The following is an 18,311-nucleotide window of genomic DNA, read 5'->3' as shown; positions in this document are numbered from 1 at the left end:
TGGTGTCGCAGCTGTTTTAATTTGATCTCATGCCCCTTTCCAACAGGAAACCCCTTATACAAAACCCAGATCCTCTTTTTGGAGTTTCTCCTTGAGCCAGGGCAGCACTTGGTAGAGGTTGATGTGAAAGTCTCGGGCGTGAGCAGGTACCTGCTGCTGCCGCCGCTTGCAGACATCCACGACGCCCCAGCTGATCACACCAACCTGGAGAGGGCGAGGGGGTGCCAGGAATCATTGGGTAGAATTCCTTCCTAATCCCAGGAAGCACAGCTACTCCCAGCTGCATCTGAGCTGACCTGGGAGGATGAGACTAGGGGCCCAGCTCAGTCCTATCCCCTGGCACACAGACCAGACGCACGGCCCTAAGTTGGCCAGTTCAAGGAAGAGTCCAAAGGTGAGGCAGGCTCCACCCTCCCCTTTCCAGCCACATACAGTGAGCTTTCCTGCTCTGGGGCCCGCGCTGACCACTTGGCATCTCCCCACAGAGAGGAAAAGGGAAACTTACTTGAATGAAGCGACTCTTCTTGTGAATTATCAGAGGGCCACCAGAATCACCTACAGGGAGGGAGAAGCTGTAGAGGAAAAGACTCTTGGGCCTTAGGAACTTATATCACAACCAAAGAGCCTGCTCTCACCTTTGCAAGTGTTGGGGTCAGCATAGGGAGACACCCCTCCGGTGCAAAGGAACCTGGGGGTGACTACCTCAGAGACATCCTTGACTTTGTCATAGCCTGTGGCGTGTAGAGCGTCTCTCTCACAGCCAGATTTCTGTAGGTGAGGTGGGGACACAGAGGAGAGAGGTGATGAACAAAGCTTGCTTGGGAAGAGTCAGGCCCTAAAAGACCTTCAGGACCCCACATTCCTCACCTTTTCCCCATTCTTGATGTAGACCTCCTTCCGAATCAGTGTCTTCTTATGATCCTTAGTCACCTCAGACACAAACAGAGCTTTGATATCCTTTGCAGGGAGCAGCTCTTGCACTGGACAAATGGACAGACTGGGTCATTTCAGCACTCTCCCTTCCCCCATTGTCTTTGTCCTGGTCACTCAGCAAATATCCCTCCACCCCTCCCTGTGAGCTAGAGACTGGACTGGGCATCACCTGCTCTTCCCGTAGCTCCCTCTCATGCCTCCCTTGTCTCGCAGAATCTCACCCTTACATTTCTCTCCCTGAATGTGTCTTACTCTGTTGCCGGCACGTGGTTGACAGTGGAAGCCTCAAGGCTTGATTCGATCCCTCAGTGCAGGGAAGACAAATGGGCCTGTTGAGAGATGGGGAAATTCAGAGATGGTGAACCCTGGACCTGCCCCAGGCTTCCAGCCCCGCCTTTCCCAGCCTTTCCTTTGGGAATCCGGGTGACTCACCTGATGGTCTCACCATACTTGAGCTTCCTCTCGAGCCTGATTAGGGCCACATCATAGTCATAAAATTCAGGAATACCTTTTTCTTTTTTCACATTGAGGTTGTAGTTTGGGTGAAATAGAACTTCTTTTACCTCCCACTCCTGCTTCTCCCCTCCTGAAATAGGAGAGTGGGTACCTCTAGACCACCCACTTCTCTGTAGGCAGCCTCCTGCCTCCAAGTCATCCCTAATTCAAGTCTTCCCCATCCCTAACTGGTCCAGCCTGCAAGGGAAGGAGCTGCATTGAGGACAGGTGGCGTGTGGGTTCTTCAGACACTGGGAGGTAATGCCCAGAGGGCATGGCTGAAGCTCAGGGTTGATTGATTGCATCCTTACCCATGCTGACCTTGATTGAGTGTGGCTCGTCATCCACAGTGAAACAGTGTGCCGCTGTCAGCACATAGTACTCAGACACCACGGCACCCATACAGCTCTCATGTCCCTTCAAAGGGCGCTGGGAACAGAGCGACAGAGGAAAAGCTTGGCTTTCACAAACACCATCTATGAACACTTTGCCCTTCCCGCGACCATTTCATCCTGACCTCACCTCCCATAAGTCCCCGCCACAAGGACGCTGCACTTACAGTGACTGAGATCTTGGCCTGCCACGGTTGCTTGTGATAGTCACTACCTTTCTTGTGCTCCCAAACCATGCCGCAGAGACCCAGAGTCCGGCTCTCATCTGGTAGGAAAGATTGTACTGAAAGCTGGGACATTTCATTTCCAAATGGCAGCAGCATTTTGGGGAGGGGTGCCTACATGTCTGTGGGGACCAGATGCCCATAGGAGGAAAGGGAAGGCAGGGGCACTTGTTTCCTTAAGCTGCGGGCAGGGAACCTCTGTGGTATCATGAAGGGAACCTGAGACTAAGATCAGAGACCTTAGCTTTCAGGCCCAACTCTTGCTAACTTGCCATTCCTTGACCTCTCTTGGCCCCAGTTTCCAAATCTGTAAAATGAGGGACTTAAGAAAGATCTCTGTATCATTCAGAGCTCGCTGATTCTAAAATCAGACAGTGGAGAGTACCAGGAAATAAGAATAGTGACACGGAGGTAGAGAAGGAGGAATGAGAAGGGCCTTCCAGACCAGCAGGGCTTCAGGAAGAGTGGAAGAATGAGTGACCTGATGGGTCTGGGGAAAGCTGAGTTTCCTGACCATCTCTTTATAACCTTCTATCTTCCTACCAAGCATTTGGAAGAAAACATCCTCCAGGTTATCTACGTCCTTGAGTTTGAACACGTGTTGCTCTTTATCCTTCTTGGAAGCCAAAGCATTGATGTTGTCTTGGTCCACCAGAGGCCCAACCCCGAACACATAGATATCTGAGAGAGAGAAAAAGGAGAGTGAGGGTCCAGGCCCTAGGTGACAGGAGCTAAGAAAGTGGGGTGCTGAGTCCTAGGCGATAAAACTCACCCAGATAATCCTCCCTGGGGTTTTTGCGATTTCTACCAATGTCCAGCAAGTCCCGGATATCATGAATGACAGAGACTGGATCCCCACCCATGTTGTGCAAGCCTGCAGGAGAGACAGGGACCATGAAGGTGGGAGACAAGGAAGGAAGAGAGTCAAGGAAGATAAGCTGGCTGGAAGGAGTGATGCATATGGCTGAATGAGCAGGTTGGGGAGGAGATGGAAGTGAGAGATCATGGAGAGAAGGGTCCCTCCTTTTAAAGGTTCACAGGAAAAAGCAGCACTCAGGCCCCCAACCATGAGTCCAGTGTTACACGTGGACTTCAGGGCCACACACTGGTTTGAGAGGGTGGGGAGTAAGAAGCAGGAGAAAGTCCCTCTGACCATCAGTCATGAGGATGATGACATGGCGGGTGCGGTTCCAGGTTTCAGGGAGGTTGTTCACTTCCCTGCTCATCATGTTGTATACTTCCTGGAGAGCCTTCTTGGTGTTAGTCCCTGCCTTCAACTTGTGATCTGTGGAAAGGGAAGAAATCATCACCTCACCTGGACTTCCAAGCTATCCTTGACCCCAGAGGCCTAGCAGCAACTGGGATCCTATATCTGTCAAAATTTGAGTAAATTGTCACCCCACTGACGTCCCTTTGACAACAAAATGACCATCTCAGTTCCAAAGGGTTCCCACCAACTCCCATTTTCCAATGACCCTGCTGTCCAACCATGGATTAAAAAGTAGTCCTCCCTGCCCCACCACGTGATCTCATCACCCCCTTCCCACAACATTCCTGAAACTTTGGACCTCACTGACCCCAAAGTGAACCTCCCACCATTCCCTTCCCTGACCTCTGACCTTCGTAGTTGATTTGGTTGATCTGCTGTGTGACCCAGTCTGCATCGCTGCTCTTTTCATTGGACACTCTGATCAAAACTTTGGGGTCTGTGGCATATGTCACTAGACCATATTTTGGCTTCACCCCATAACTTGCCACCTGTGGGTAAGGGGGGCAAGGGGTCATGGCATTGAAAATAGAATACATGGTTGGGAGAATTCAGCAGCTTTGCTGGGACAGACAGGGAAGGACATAGAAAGAGACTCAAGGACTGACTCGTCACCCCGGGGTTCATGGAGAAGTCTGGGTTAAAGGTCAAGAAACGGCTTCAAGTAAAAGGAAAGGACAGAATAGGACCTGCAGATTTTCTGGGACCTTGTGGCTCAGAGGGGCTGGGAGTATCAGGGAGCTAGTCCTTGCAGGGCAGTGAGGTCCATTCAGGATCCCCACTTTCAGGGGGAGGGGACCCAACCTTCTCAATGAAGCTGTTGAGACAACTCTTGGCCCCTGTGAAGTTGCGGGACCCAATGCTGTCTGATCCATCCAGCACCAGGTAGATGTTCATGGAGCCCGAGGGGTCCAGGATAATCTTCCTCTTCTGTTGTTCCCCTGGGTGCCACCAGAGAGACTCAGGCTCCAGGATGCATGGTTCTCCTGCCCCTTTTCCGTCCTCTACTCCACCCCACCCCCAACGGATTCCCTGCCCCACCTCCCCTCTCTGCCTTCAAACCTGGGCTGTGCCCGTCCTCTGCATCAACTCCTTCTATGGTCTCTGTCAGGGAAGACAGGAAGGCTTCGGCCACCTCTGCAGGGGTGTCGTACATAAAGGAGTCTGGGAGAGATCAGAAAGCAGGCCAAATGTCTGGGAGGCTCAGGGACACAGTGACGAGAGATGCTGGGTTTCCAGGGAGGTAAGAGCTCAGAAGTTTGTCAGGGAGGTTTAGAAGTGAGGAAGGAACTAGGTTGTTGTAGGGGGAGAAGGCAGTGCTCTGGTGTGGGGATGTGAGGATGGGAGAGCAGGATCTGACTTGAGGGTACAGATGAAGTGTCACCTTGGCAAGATGGCTCCGTTCCACTCCAAGAGCCACCTTCCTGGCATGTTCGCCGCTGGGATCCACGTAGCGTGAGCCCCCGGTTGCAGTAGTAGGTGACACTGTCTTCAAGGCGGTACTGGCTGCCCACCTTCCTTGTTCCAATGGGGGTGCCCGGATTCGGGCAGTACCCCGCTACAGAAGAAGCATGAGACGTGGAAGCCTGAGACCCGAAGGGCAAGGTAGAGCCCAAGAGCTAGGGTGCCGGTTCCTCAGGCTGAGGGTGGTGAGGGAGAAGGTACCATTGTGGGAAGAGGGAGTGCTTCTCACCTCCATCATCGCAGATGGCCGTTACCCCATTCCACCGACCATTCTCTTGGCAGGTGCGATTAGCAGAGCCCCGGAGAGTGTAACCATCATAGCAGCGGAAAGAGATCTCGTCACTGAAATTGTAGTAGGGGGCCCGGGGCCAGTACTCCCCGTTCTCAAAGTCCTGTGGTCTGGGGCAGCGAATTGCTTTGGGGGAGGAGAACACGCAGAAGTTAGTGAGAGGAAAGGGCTGCGCTTCAGGATATCCTCCTGATCTCAGGGACCCTGTCCCTGAGAAACAACGCCTTCTTGGTCCCACAGGATCAGCTACTACCTTCGACCCCTGGAGGGTACCTCAACCCATGAAGAGTCCTGCCACGTCCCCATCCCCATTTCTGAGTGTTCTTTGAACTGCCAGGGCTGCCTGACATGGGATAAATGCTTAGTAAAGGTTGGCTCCCCTTCCTTCTCGCTCCATTCCACCTCCAACCCTCGCTCAGCTCCTACCCTTGCTCAGCCTAACTTGTCAGCCTGCCTGGTCTCCACACGAGTCTAATCTTATCGCAGCCTGGACCTTGGCCAACACCTGCTCCACCCCTCCGCTGGCCCATGCCCATCCTCACTGCCTGCCAACCTTTGCATTCAGCCGTCTTGACAATCTTTCTGTCTTGGGTCCTCAGGGTGCTCCAGGAGCCCGTGGATCTGCAGGTGCGAATCTGCACAGGGTATGGGTAGAAGCCAGAAGGACACAAGTACTCCAGTGACTGGCCCTCCCTGAGAAGCCGGAAGGAGCCACCTTTGATCTCTATTCCCTCCAGAGAGCAGAGGCTTTGGGACTCAGCCTCAGGCAATGGCGTCAGGCTCACACCTAAAGAGAAAAGCTGATGAAGCCTAGCCTCACAAGGCCAAGGACAGATCCTGGGGGCAGCAGGAGTGGGGGGAGGGCGGCTGTGATCTCACTTACCTCCAGACAAGAGGCCCAGGATCAAGGGTACAAGGCAGAGTTGGCAGCTGCGGTTGCTCCCCATGGTGACGGAAGACAGGAGAGAACCTGGGGCTGGGGCAGGATGGCCTCTCCCGGCTTCTGCCGTGTGTCTGCTTGGCTCAGTGTCCGAGCTGGAACTCCAGACCTGATCCTGGTCACACTCCCTTCCCCTGCCCCCCACAACCTCCAGCCTTTTATGCAGTCGGTGTTCTGGCACCTGCTGTTTGCCCCGCCCATCCTACCCACATCACTTTCCGGAATGTCCAAGCGGGAGGGCCCCCCTGAGCTGCCAATCAAGGAAACAGAAACTGCAAAGCCCCACCTTTTGCTGCCCAAGGTCCAGGACTCTGCCTGTCGGCACCCCCTCTCAGCTGCAATTCCCCCCTGACAAGCCCAGACCTCCCCCTTGGGGACTAGATATAAGGCCCCCACTGGCTCCCCTGTTGACTCTGTTGTGGAGCAGAGTCCAGCCATTGTTTGTCCAGCAGGGTCTCTGACCTGCCTTCTTGCGGTTCCTGGAATCATTCTGGCCTTTCTCTCCCCACAGGCCAGCCCCCAGGCAGAGGCACAAACAGATGTGGAAATCACTGATTTTTATTAATTTCATAACATAGTCATTCCCTGTGAAAGTGGACGGAGAGCGAGCCAAGGAGAGCAGAGGGTGGGGTCGGTGCTGGCAGGAGCACCGGGGATTCCCCGGCCTGGATGTGCCGCTGCTTCCGGACCCTGGAGGCAGGAATGTGGTCAGAACAAGGAGTGCGAAAGGGTCATGGAGGCTGAGGGTGGACGTGCAGAGGTAGGAGACGGGAGAGATGGCAGGTCCAGCAAAGGGCTCGGTGTCCACGACTAGAGGGGCAAAAAGTTCAGGACGCCCTCCAGGTGCTGCCTCAGCCAAGGCTGCAGGCGGAAGAGATTGATGTGGAAATCTCGTGGTGGTGGGACCCTGCCACGGGGCGGGCTTTTGCGGGAATTCTTATCAGAGCTGCCACAGGGGTTGTACAGACCCCAGCTCACCAGGCCCACCTGGAAGAAGGAGAGGCTGGGGTGGGGGGGCTGCTCCAGTCCCAGCCCCAAGCCCCAACCTCCTTTGATCCTTCAAAGGCCTGCGTCATCGCCCCCCAAGGCCGAGACCCTGTAAGCCCCGTCCTGTGAGCATCCCCCTTCTCGCCTCACCTGAAAAAACCTGAATTTCCGCTCAAGGAAAACTGCTCCCCCAGATTCTCCTGCCAGAGAGGAGAGACAAGAGACTGTCATCCTGACTTTCACCACTGCGTTGGGGCAGTGTACCAGTGTCCTGGCATGCATGCCAGCCACAGGGACACAGGTGGCCTTCCCCTCCGGAATCCAGGCTCCAGGGTAGGGATTGGGGGTGGGTAGTGGGTGGGAGAGGCTCACCCTTGCAGGGATTGTCATCCCCCGGGGTCCCACTGCATAGGAACTGGTCTGTCACCACCTCTCTGACATCTGTCAAGTTGGGGAACGTGGTTTTGTCTTGAGAGACAACCTTGATACAGTTTTCCCTCTGTAGTAGGGTAGAACAGGACAGAAGGATGTCGTGAGCAGGCCCAGGGGACACCTGGCAGGACAGCTAGGCCTGGGAGGAGGGGTGACTTGGAGTCAGATGGAGAAAGCAGCCAGAGCTAAGGGATGAAGAGAGACGTTCTGGGAGTTGCCACAGGGGAACCCCATCCCCCCCCCCACAGCATCCTGGACCTGAGACCCTCACCTCCAACCCTGTCTTGAGGTTAACATCCAGCCTTTTCCCATTCAAAGCCACAAAATGAGCAGGAATGCTCAATTTGTTCAGAAGTTCGATCTCTGCAGTCAAGGAAAAGGATATGAGTGCCGGTCCCTTTACCCAGCATCCAGACTCCCGACGTGGGGGCTGCAGCACAGCCCTGAGCATCACCTGCAGTCATCACCCCCCAAGCCCTGATCCCAGTTCCTCATGCATCCCAAGCCCAGCATTCACCGTGGTCTCGGCAGGTGCTGCCTGGAAGTCTCCGCAGAGCCAGGTTGGCCCCCACCGTGCAGGGAAGGCAGATGGGCCTGAGGAGAAGGACAAGGGTTACAGAGGCCCATCCTTGGTGTCCCCTCCTCCAGGGCTCCCCAGAGCACTCTCCCCCAGCGGGCACCTGGCGTGGGTGGACATCTTCACTTTCTGGGCCAGCTTTAGCAGAGCGATGTCATCGCCATAGAACTCCGGGATTCCCTGATTCTTCTTGGCAAAGACGTTGAACCCAGAGGAGATCACTGTCTTCTCAATTTGGAATTCTTTGCCCCACTGGGAGCTGGGATCCCCTGGAAAGAATGTGGCAGATTGGGCTGGGCCAGGGCTCCTGAAGGGGCCAGGGGCTAGGAACAAGGGGTGGGAGCTCTGCCCACGGGGTCAGAAAGCTGGCGCAGGCCCTTCCTTACCCACACTGACCCTCCACAGGGAGTGGTCCTCAGCATTGCGGAAGCAGTGAGCGGCTGTCAGGACCCACTCGTCCGAGATGAGGGCTCCCCGGCAGGTCTCCTGGCTCTTGGGCTGCAGGGAAACAGGTGATCTTCAGGGACTGCCGTGTCTCTGGCTCATGGCCGCCGTCACCTCTGGGATCCAAGCCCCCTTCCTCCTTCCTGGTACCTTAATAGTGACATGCCAGGGTGTCCTCTCCTGGGCAGAGGCATTGGCAGACATGTTCCCTACCCCACAGATGGTGTCCGTGAGATGGGAGACATCTGTGGGTGTGAGGAGCAGATGGTGAAGGAGGTGGGTGAGGGGCTCTGTGAGCAGGTGCCATCATGAACCCTTGGCCGGCTCCACACTGGCCACCTTGCTTAGGAGAGGGCGAAACGTACTCACCCAGCATGTGCTCAAAGACCTGGCTCAGAGCCTTCACGTCCTTCAGAATGAAGGCATGCCTCTCACCATCCTTCTTGGACCCCAGCTCATTCAGTTCTCTCCAGTCCACATTTAGGTTGCCCACGCCAATGGCGTAGATGTCTGATGGGGAGGAAATCACCAGAATCTTGTGGCTGGGGGACTACCCCATGACAGGAGACTATAATTTGGAACTTGCTGTGTCCTACAAAGCCCTACATGAGCAGGACCCCCCACTACCTATCTGATCTCATTTCCTACCACTTCTCCCCCTTCCCTGTCTGCCAGCCACATGGCTTCCTTGCAGTCCCTCAAATTGACAGGCACACCCCCACCTCAGGGCCTTTGCATGAGCTGTGTCTCTGCCTGGTTCCGTCCTCCTCCCAGACTTCCCATATGCCTCACTTTCTTACCTTTTTAAGTTTTGGCTCAAATGTCACCATCTCAGGGAGACTTTCCCTGGCCTCCTTGGGTAAAACGGCAATGCCCTAGACACTTCCATTCCTTTCCTGCTTCATTTTATACCTTACCACATGTCACTATCTACCATGCCATATGGTTTCCTTATTTATTTTGTTTAATGCCTAGAGTGGGTAGAATTGTGTCTTCCCAAAAGACATGTTCAAGTCCTAACTTCCAGGACCTGTGAATATGCCCTTTTTTTATAAATAGTGTCTTTGCAGATACAATTAGTTAAAATGAGGTCATGCTGGGGACGTCCCTGTTGGTCCAGTGGTTAAGACTCCACGCTTCCAACGCAGGGGGCATGGGTTTGATCCCTGGTCAGGGAACTAAGATCCCACATGCCGTGCTGCGTGGCCATAAAAAAAAATATGGGGTCACACTGGACAGAGGCAGTGGTGGCGAGTGGGCAGCTAATCTGATGCCTTTATAAGAACAGGGGAATTTGGACCCAAACACAGAGGGAGAGAAAATCATGTGACAACACAGAGGTACACTCAGGAAAGACGGTGATGTGAAGACAGAGGCAGAGACTGGGTTATCCTACTACAAGCCAAGGAGTGCCTGGGGCCACCAGCAGCTGGAGGAGGTAAGAAAGAATTTTTCCCTAGAGTCTCCAGAGGGAGCACGGCCCTGCTGATACCTTGATTTTGGACTTCTGGCCTCCTGAATGTGAGAAAATAAATTTCTGTTGTTTTAAGCCACCCAAATTTGTAATTTGTTGCCACAGCCCTAGGAAACGAATACATTGGCCCTTCCAGACTGACATCCTCATGCAACAGGCATTTTCCTCTGTTTTGCTTACAGCTGTGTTCTTAGAGTGGTGCCTGGCCTAGGAGAGGCTCTCAGTGAGTACTTTCAAATGACTCAGTGAATAAAAAGAACTCATGATATAGCGTGGAGGCAAACTTCAGATCAGGTCTTCCTCTGCAAAATGTCAACGCTGGGAGAGGGCCCTGGAGCCATCCCTTCCCACGGGAGAACCTGGGTTCACACAACCATCCACGCCAGCCTCCGAGCCAGCGTGGGTGCCAGTCAGAGCTGCCCTGGGATGCCTACGGTGTCTGCTCTTCTCCCACCCTTTGTACCCCTCACGGTCCTCTTTTGCAGTTACGATGGGAGCTGGACAATTATGACATACCACGTTTTCTCTATTTCTCTGCAGTTCTGCACTTCCTGCCTGTCTTCAATAAGGTGTTTTCAAGCATTTAACTCTGGCCCAGTGATGCTAAGGAGTTAGGGAGTTTGAGTTTTGCCCCTTGAGGGTAAGCGGATTCCTCTTGAACACTGGAGGCCTCAAAATCAACTGGCCTCCCTTATCTGAACCATTTCTCTTTGAAGTTCTTTTCTGGTCAAAAGTCAGTGCAATTTTTATTTAGTCTGAATTAGAGGAACAGTTCTTTTAAAGACTGCAATTGCCAGAGCCTTAGTTACCTGCACCACTAAGGGAGAAAGGCCAGGGACAGTTCCGCAAGGAATCCAGGCCTTTTCTTCCTGGAGAAGTTTGTGGAACATAAGATGGTGAGTGAAAGTGATGACGGTGAGGATGGCGGTGGCCACAACCTCACAGTGTTTCTCTGTGCCATGCAGTGGTTGAGCATCTGCCCTTATCGACCTGTGAGGTAGGTCCTTGTACTATATTCTTCTTGCAAGTAAAGAAACTACCCAGGGCCACAGCCAATCAAAGATGAACCCAAGGCTGAAACCACAGGCGGTTTGACTACAGACTCTTCAGTGTGACACTCAGCTGCCTTCAAACAGAATGACACAGCCTGGGGTCTTGACAGAAATACAGCCGAGATGCTGGAACCCCTGGCTGCGGGGCCCAGGCCCCCTGCAGGGCAGCACAGATCAGGGTAGGGGCGGAGGCTCACCCAGGTAGTCTTTCCTCTTCTGGTTGATGTTCAAGACCTCTTTGATTTTGTCAACAGCCACCTTGGGAGAGCCACCCATGTTGGACTTTCCTAGAGCAAGGAAGGAAAAGAATTGTCCATCTGCGTGGATGTGTCACGATTCCCCCCAGCTCTGCAGGAGTGGCAAGGCATTCACCCTGGGAACCTCAACGTGTACACTTCCTACTCGAGTTCAAGATACATTATTTCTTTAGCACTGGGCCAGGGGCTCATTTGATTCTCATGAAGCCCCAGTAAGTGTGGGTCTCATTTTATAGACAAGAAATCTGATTTCTAGAGGAGCTATGTAATTTGGACAAAATCAAGAGATAAATGGTAGAATCCAGATCCACTACCCAGTCTGCCCTTCCGCTGGCGGACCTCACCATCACTGGTCCGGAGACACGCCTCCCCACCAGCTCCCTCTAGGTGACCTCCCAGGTAATAATAGTAACTAACACTTATAATCATAAAGCACTTTTACACACAGTACTTAAATTGTGTAAAGTAAAAACTGTGTAAAGGGACTTCCCTGGCAGACCAGTGGTTAAGATTCCACGCTTCCACTGCAGGGGGCACGGGTTCGATCTCCGGTCGGGGAACTAAGATCCCACATGCCATGCAGTGTGACCAAAAAATAAAGAATAAATAAACAAACCAAAAAAACCCACTGTGTACAGAAAGGAGGGCAGCTTCCATTATCAATAATTGTCGTGGCTGTCACCATCAACACTATTTCTACTTTATAAATAAGAAACCAAGGCCCGAAGAGGCAAGGGGAGAACCCGAACGCAGGTCTTCTGACCCCACATTGCTGCCCCTTCCACCGTGCCAGACTCACTCACAAAGACGGCGATACCCACCATCTGTTAGAAGGATGATGGCATGTCGGATTTCCTGCCAGGCCGCCGTGTTCATACCGAGCCGTTGCATTTGGTTATTCATCATGACATAGACACCATTTAGTGCCTCGTAGACATTGGTCCCGGTTCCATTTTCATGGTCTGGAATATGTGAAGACGAAAAACTCTCTTAGAAACCTCCCACCTACCACCTGGGAGAAAGGAATCACTCTATTTTCCCCAAACACTGGAAATGCATTTATTGATTGGTTTGAAACACAGACCTTTGATATCCAGTTACAGATCTGGCATCATTGCCCATTCAAACATTAAAAGCCTTTCCCTTTAGAAATGTTCATTGCATAACCCCACTAAAGGCCATTCTCAAGTCCCAAGATTCAGAGATGGGGCTTCCAAAGAACGTGGGTTGTTTCAGCCAACTGCTGCCTACCATCCAAGTGGTTTCATAATGACATGAGGAGACTATGAAAACCAGATCAGGTGCTTCTGGCTTCAGGGAGGAGCTGAAGACCTGCACGATGCATTTGGACATGTAGCACATTCAAGTAAGCCGGCTTGGTAGGAGCTGGGACTCTCCCACCATGAACCTGACTTGGAAGCCAACCCCAGCTAAGGAAACTTAGTCCCAGGGCTCTGGGACTTGAATGCCACCAGGAGACCTCCCTCTCTCTCAAACTTGTCCAGAATCTCTGCAGGCACAGGGAGCTCATCCCCTGCCCCCACTCCCATCACCTTCATTTGATGACATCATACCTTTATAGTTGCTGTTATCCAGACTGTGGATCACTTCAGTCACATCCCTGGATTTGTCGTCCGTGACAGACATGATGACTTTGGGCTTTGATGCAAAAGTGATGATAGCAACACTAACCTGGATCTCAAAGCTGAAGATCTGTGAAGGGCAAGTGATCGGTAGTATGAAGGGCCCCCAAACCAAAGGGGAGTTGGTAAGAGAGCCAGAAAAGGGCCTGGAGGAGGCAGAGAGCCTGGACAGAGACTGACAGATGCAAGGCCCTTGGAGGGTCTCTTCCTGGGAAATGGCTGCTCGAAGAAGCCAGGAAACTGACATTTGTTGGTCATCTCTCTTTGACAGGCTCGCTCTTCATTTAATCTCCATTTCAATGTTGTGAGGGTCATGATGGTCCCTATTATAGACGAGGAAGCTGAGGCTGTTTACCTTGCCCCAGATCACACCACTGGTAAGAGACAGACATAGAATTCAAACCTGTTGGCACTTGTCTGTTGCTTTTTGCAGCCTCACAGCTTAGCGAGTTACTTAACTTTACGTCTTAAGAGAGACACTAAGGATCACAAAAGCTGCCTTCTTTAAAATGGAGCTGGGAGGAAAAACATACATCTACACAAACTATTGTGAAAAGCATAATTCCCAAGCAAAGTGCTGGCAAGGAATCTGAACCAGTGGTTTCTGAACTCTTCTATTCGTGCACCCCATCAGTAGAAACATCCTGAGCACATCCCTCAATATAGGTAAATGTATTTATAAAGTATACTCACATTTATAAAGTGTACCACTATTTAAATGTATTATACACATTTTAAAACACAGAGGAAATATTGAAATTTTAAAAGGAAATTATTAAATATCAAGTTCTTAATTTAAGTTAAATTACAATTATTCAACATGGATACCAGTATTTTCTTGCCACATGCCAGCAGATTATTTTTGGTACCCCTCTGTGGAGACCATTGTTCTAGATGATGAATTCCTGGAAAGTGGGATCTCGGCCTTGTTCAGCTTTGGGGTCCCTCAGCACCCAGAACCATGCCTGACATATAGTAGGTACCCCAATAGTGTTTGTGGAATGAAAAATAGGATCCTCTAAATTAAATCCGTGATTCCTGCATGGCATGTGTATAATCTGGGAAGACTTCTTGGAGGAGGTGGGCTGTGAGTGGGATTCTGAGGAAGGGAAGGAGACAGACAGTGAGTGCAGGAAGGCTGCCCATGTGTGTGAGCTCCTATTTCCTGACCCTGTCCACCACGTGGGAGGCGCTATCCTTGAAGATTCGAAAGTCCTCTTCTGCCACACTCTGAGAGGCATCCAGGAGCAGGTAGAGGTTCAGGTGACCAGAGCGCTGGATTTGTATTTTGCGGCCCACCTTTTCTGGGAGAAATATAGAAGGGAAAGATTCAGACCTCTACCTCCTACCCGCTCTCCTGCCAAGGCGATCAGGCCTCTCTGCCTCTCCTCCAGTCGGCTCAGCCCCGCTGAGCCCACTGGAGGATCCTGGCCCCTTGGAAGCTTGCCCCTCCCCTGCTGCCGCCCAGCACCCTGACACGCCCACCTCAAGCACTCACCTTTCTTCTTCTGGGTGGGATTGGTGGTTCCAAATAGGTAGGACAAGGAGGTGCCCAAGGCAGGAGCCACATCCTCAGGAAAGTCATAAGAGTAGGGCTCTGTGGGGAGAGCCACTGGGGTCAGCTGGGACCAGGGTCGGGGGTCCAGGAGTCTCAGGAGGGTCAGAGCAACTACTCACGGCGGCAGATGGGCTCCGTCCCACTCCAGACCCCGTCGTCCTGGCACTCTCGCTCCACAGACCCTGTCAGCACCAGATTTGAGGCGCAGCGGTAGCTGACCTTGTCCCCAAGGCCAAAGCGAGACCCCGTCCGCACTGCACCCACGGCAATGCCCGGGTTGGGGCAGTGGCTGGCTGTGAGGAACAGAGGAAGATGGAGGTGAGCAGGGACCTGCCTTTTCAGCCTCTAGGCACTACTCACCCACCCTCTCCCTCCAGCCTCTTCCTCCTCTCCAGACCCTCAGAGCCTCTGCGGGCCCCTTGGCCTCTCCGTTGGGAGACACCACAGCTGTACTTCCCAGGTGTGTGGATGGAAAACCTGTAGTAGGGAAAAATGTTTAGAACTCAGTGGCCTCAGTTGCCAGCTAACGCATCCCAATCCCAACCCAGGGACTCTGCCTGTATCCATCCCAGAGCCTTAGGGAAGATGCTGGCTGAGGAGTCCTACCCCTCCACAGAGAATATTGCAAACAGTGAGACATCACTACACACCCACCCAAACTGCTAAAACTAAAAGATGGGTAATTCCAAGTGTCAGAGACGATGTGAGACAACCAGAGCTGCTACGTTGCTGGAGTGTCAATCGAGAAACTGTTTGCAGCCTCTACTGAAAGAAAACATATGCCAACCTGTGACCCAGTAATTCCACTCCTAGATAATATGCTCAAGAGAAATAAGTATTTATGTGCACCCAAAGTCACATACAAGGATGTTCATAGAGCTTTACTTATAATAACCAAAAACTGGAAATAGCCCAAATGCCCATCAATAGGAGAATGCATAGACCAATTGCAGTATATTCATGTAATGGAATTTCACAGCAGTAAAAAAATAACAAACTGCTGGTACACAGGAAAACGTGGATACATCTCACAGGCAGAATGTTGACTAAAGGAGGCCAGACGCAAAAGGGCACGTTCTGTGTGATTCCACTGCTATGAGGTGGAAGAATAAGCTAAACAAATCAATGGAGACAGAAGTCAGAAGCATGGTTACCTTGTGGGAGGGGACAGGCGGGAGCCTCTTGATGGACACTCGTCTTGGGTATTGATTACGTGGGTGGATACACATGTAAAAGTTCATCAAGCTGAATACTTAAGATTTGTACACTTTAGGTAGATTAAACCTCAATTTGCAAATGAATTATATTTATGTTTGAATAAATGGCTATTGTGAAAGAATCAAGGACGTGAATAGGGAGCCAACAGCTGGGCACCAGGGGAGGGTACGGAGGGTACGGTCCTGCCATCTCATGGACTCTGTCTTCTGTATTATGTATTCAGAACTGTGATCCAGGAAGCCCCCCAAACCCACAGGCAGAGGTGGTTCCAGGGAATCCCACGAACCCCACTTCTGTCAAACAGAGCCCCCGCCCCAATCTTTCACAGGGGCAGTAATAACCATGACAAAAGTATATGTGGCACTTAGCAGATTCCAGGGGCTATTTCAGATGCAACTCACTTGATCCACACAGCAATCCCATGCAGTCAGTATTCTTACCATCTCTGTTTTACAGATGTGAAAACTGAGGCACAGAGAGGTTAAATAACCTGCCCAAAGGCTGTCAAAATCAGAGCCGGGCTTGGAACCCAAGCTGTCTCCTGTGGCAAGGCACCTAAGCACAACACTCGATTCTCTTCATCATATCTTCCCTGCAATAGCCCAGGGGGCCCAAATACCAGTCTAGCTTTGAGGCATTGGGAAAAGCTGGACAGAGCATTTGGAGTCTTTATGTTGGATCTGAAGCTTAGCACGAACTTCCTTGAGCCAGGATCCCCACAGTCTGGAGATGTGTGACTATAGACCTCAACTGACCAAAATCTAGGAATATGATTTTTGGCACCAGAAACAGCAAGCCCCTGTCCCCACAGAGGTTCTCTGGGCACATATCTGGCTCCAGGGCTCCTGGGAGACCCCCGCCCCCATGCAGCCATCCATCAGGGCACTCACCGCCATTGTCACACACAGCCGTCTCCCCATCCCACATGCCATTGGGGCGACATTGCCGCACATGCGAGCCCCGCAGTGTGAAGCCATCCTCACACTCAAAGCTCAGGTTGCTGCCCACAGGGTGGGACCCCAGCCGTGGAGTATACACGCCATTCTCAAAGGTAACAGGGGCTGGACAGCGAACAGCTGGAGGGAGAGAAGGGCATGAGAATATAGGGATGGAGGGATAACACCTGGGCTGGACACTGAGTGGGTGACGTTCAGCTTGGATGCATGGGAAGAGCCAGCTGGTTGTCAAACTATTAGGTTTGCCCGTGAAATTGCTACTTTTGGCAATTGGTTGAATATTGGCATTTTCACACAGTTCAACCTAATAGACTGAGAAACAGCCACTTCTCGCAGCCCCCTGAGGGCCATGGCCACCCCAGCCCCTCCCCTGGGGTCCTCAGATGTCCCATGAGTGCGTAAGTAGATGGGTGACTCCTGGCACAACAGGGGTTGCCAGGACCATTCAGCATCCATTCTGAACAGTCAGTACTGTGCAGTCGATTAGGTATTTCACAAATCGTCCCTGGATCTGGCACCCCACAATAGCCAGCAGAGCCTGTCTCCAGTACCTTGCTATGGGCAGTTGACATTGTCCCACTATTTTGAAAAGCACTATGGAAAAGCAGCTTTGCCACCCCATCTAGTCTTATGAAGCCCCACCCTGAGCAGCCTAAATAGAAGTCCTGGGGTGGCCGCTGGCTGGGAGCCTCACGTTTGCAGACCGCCTTTGCCGGCCGGGTAGATCTCGGGACCTGCCACTGTCCGTTGCTCTTGCACAGCCTTGTCGCCACCGGGTATGGGTAGTGGCCCAGGGGGCAGGAGTAGGTGAGGATACTCCCAGGGGCCCAGCCGTTGCTGAGGGTGAAAGTGCCCCCAGAGATATTCACTTTCTGAGGGCAGGAGGGAGCAGCCGTAACCAAGCCTGTGGGCATGGGGACACAACACAGAAATGCAGAAAAGAAGGAAGGCACGGATGAGAAAAGGAAAGCAGAAGAGACTGTCTGTTTCACACGTGGAAACTCAATCTGTGTGGGGTGGCACTGGCCTCGCCCCACAGAACCCCAGCATCCCCCCTCCCCTGCTCCTACCTGGGTACAGGGGCAGCAGGCAAAGAACAGCCATCAGTGGGTCCATGGTGTCTACCTTAGGGGCCGGGAGAGGCACAGAGCTGGGAGAGGGAAAAGGTCATCTGACTTCCCGCAAACCAGAGCTGGCTCAGCTCCTGCTTCATCTGCTGCCAGTGAAAGAAAACTAGGGAGTGGCAGGGGATGGGGGGAGAGGGGGAGGTGTTCTCACATTAGCAAAAAATAATCAGGGCTTGGAGACCGAGCTGGGAGGGTGAGACATTTGGCCTGTCTCCCTAATCCTGACACATCCATAGAGTCAGTTGATCTGCACCACAGGCTCTGCACACGGCTCCCCACCTCCACCCCCTCACAGACACACGTACACACACGCTCTTGAACGATGAATCTAAAACACACAAACCCACAAACCAACTGAGATATTGCAAAACGTTTTAAGTAAAGTTTCGGTTTTCTTTTGGGTTTTCCCTAGTGGATTTTACTTCCTCAGAATCTACAGTAGTATTGTCTTCTTGAACATAAACCCCCAAAGGATTAAACTAGTAATTCTTAGAAATTCTTGATACCTAGGAGGATTGACCATCTTTTTCTTCCCTGCAATCCTTCCCCAGAGAGAATCTAGGGACACAAAGGAAATCAACA

The 18,311-nt window shown here is 52.2% G+C and overlaps 2 protein-coding genes across 2 annotated transcripts; both read right to left on the bottom strand.

Annotated features, from left to right (window-relative positions):
* Positions 1-3: 3 nt before the first annotated feature.
* On the bottom strand, positions 4-6,152 carry CFB (complement factor B). The gene is made up of 18 exons (XM_057698743.1): positions 5,948-6,152; positions 5,618-5,851; positions 5,005-5,190; positions 4,696-4,869; positions 4,374-4,475; positions 4,116-4,252; positions 3,664-3,802; positions 3,198-3,329; positions 2,817-2,918; positions 2,588-2,725; positions 1,988-2,085; positions 1,740-1,857; positions 1,366-1,519; positions 1,186-1,262; positions 868-980; positions 636-768; positions 506-555; positions 4-204 (listed from the first exon to the last, which is right to left on the bottom strand). The coding sequence occupies exons 1-18, from the start codon at positions 6,009-6,011 to the stop codon at positions 55-57; spliced, it is 2,301 nt and encodes a 766-aa protein (XP_057554726.1). The 5' UTR covers positions 6,012-6,152; the 3' UTR covers positions 4-54.
* Positions 6,153-6,546: 394 nt separating this feature from the next.
* Positions 6,547-17,831, bottom strand: C2 (complement C2). Its single transcript, XM_057698744.1, has 18 exons — positions 17,673-17,831; positions 17,297-17,506; positions 16,537-16,722; positions 14,548-14,721; positions 14,369-14,467; positions 14,041-14,174; positions 12,802-12,940; positions 12,049-12,189; positions 11,168-11,257; positions 8,814-8,954; positions 8,595-8,689; positions 8,387-8,498; positions 8,104-8,269; positions 7,941-8,017; positions 7,695-7,786; positions 7,364-7,490; positions 7,142-7,191; positions 6,547-6,991 (listed from the first exon to the last, which is right to left on the bottom strand). The coding sequence occupies exons 1-18, from the start codon at positions 17,716-17,718 to the stop codon at positions 6,815-6,817; spliced, it is 2,256 nt and encodes a 751-aa protein (XP_057554727.1). The 5' UTR covers positions 17,719-17,831; the 3' UTR covers positions 6,547-6,814.
* Positions 17,832-18,311: the final 480 nt, after the last annotated feature.

The sequence above is a fragment of the Hippopotamus amphibius genome, chromosome 11, assembly GCF_030028045.1.
Source record: "Hippopotamus amphibius kiboko isolate mHipAmp2 chromosome 11, mHipAmp2.hap2, whole genome shotgun sequence".
Classification (NCBI taxonomy): domain Eukaryota; kingdom Metazoa; phylum Chordata; class Mammalia; order Artiodactyla; family Hippopotamidae; genus Hippopotamus; species Hippopotamus amphibius.
This window is presented reverse-complemented; position numbering and strand designations above follow the sequence as displayed.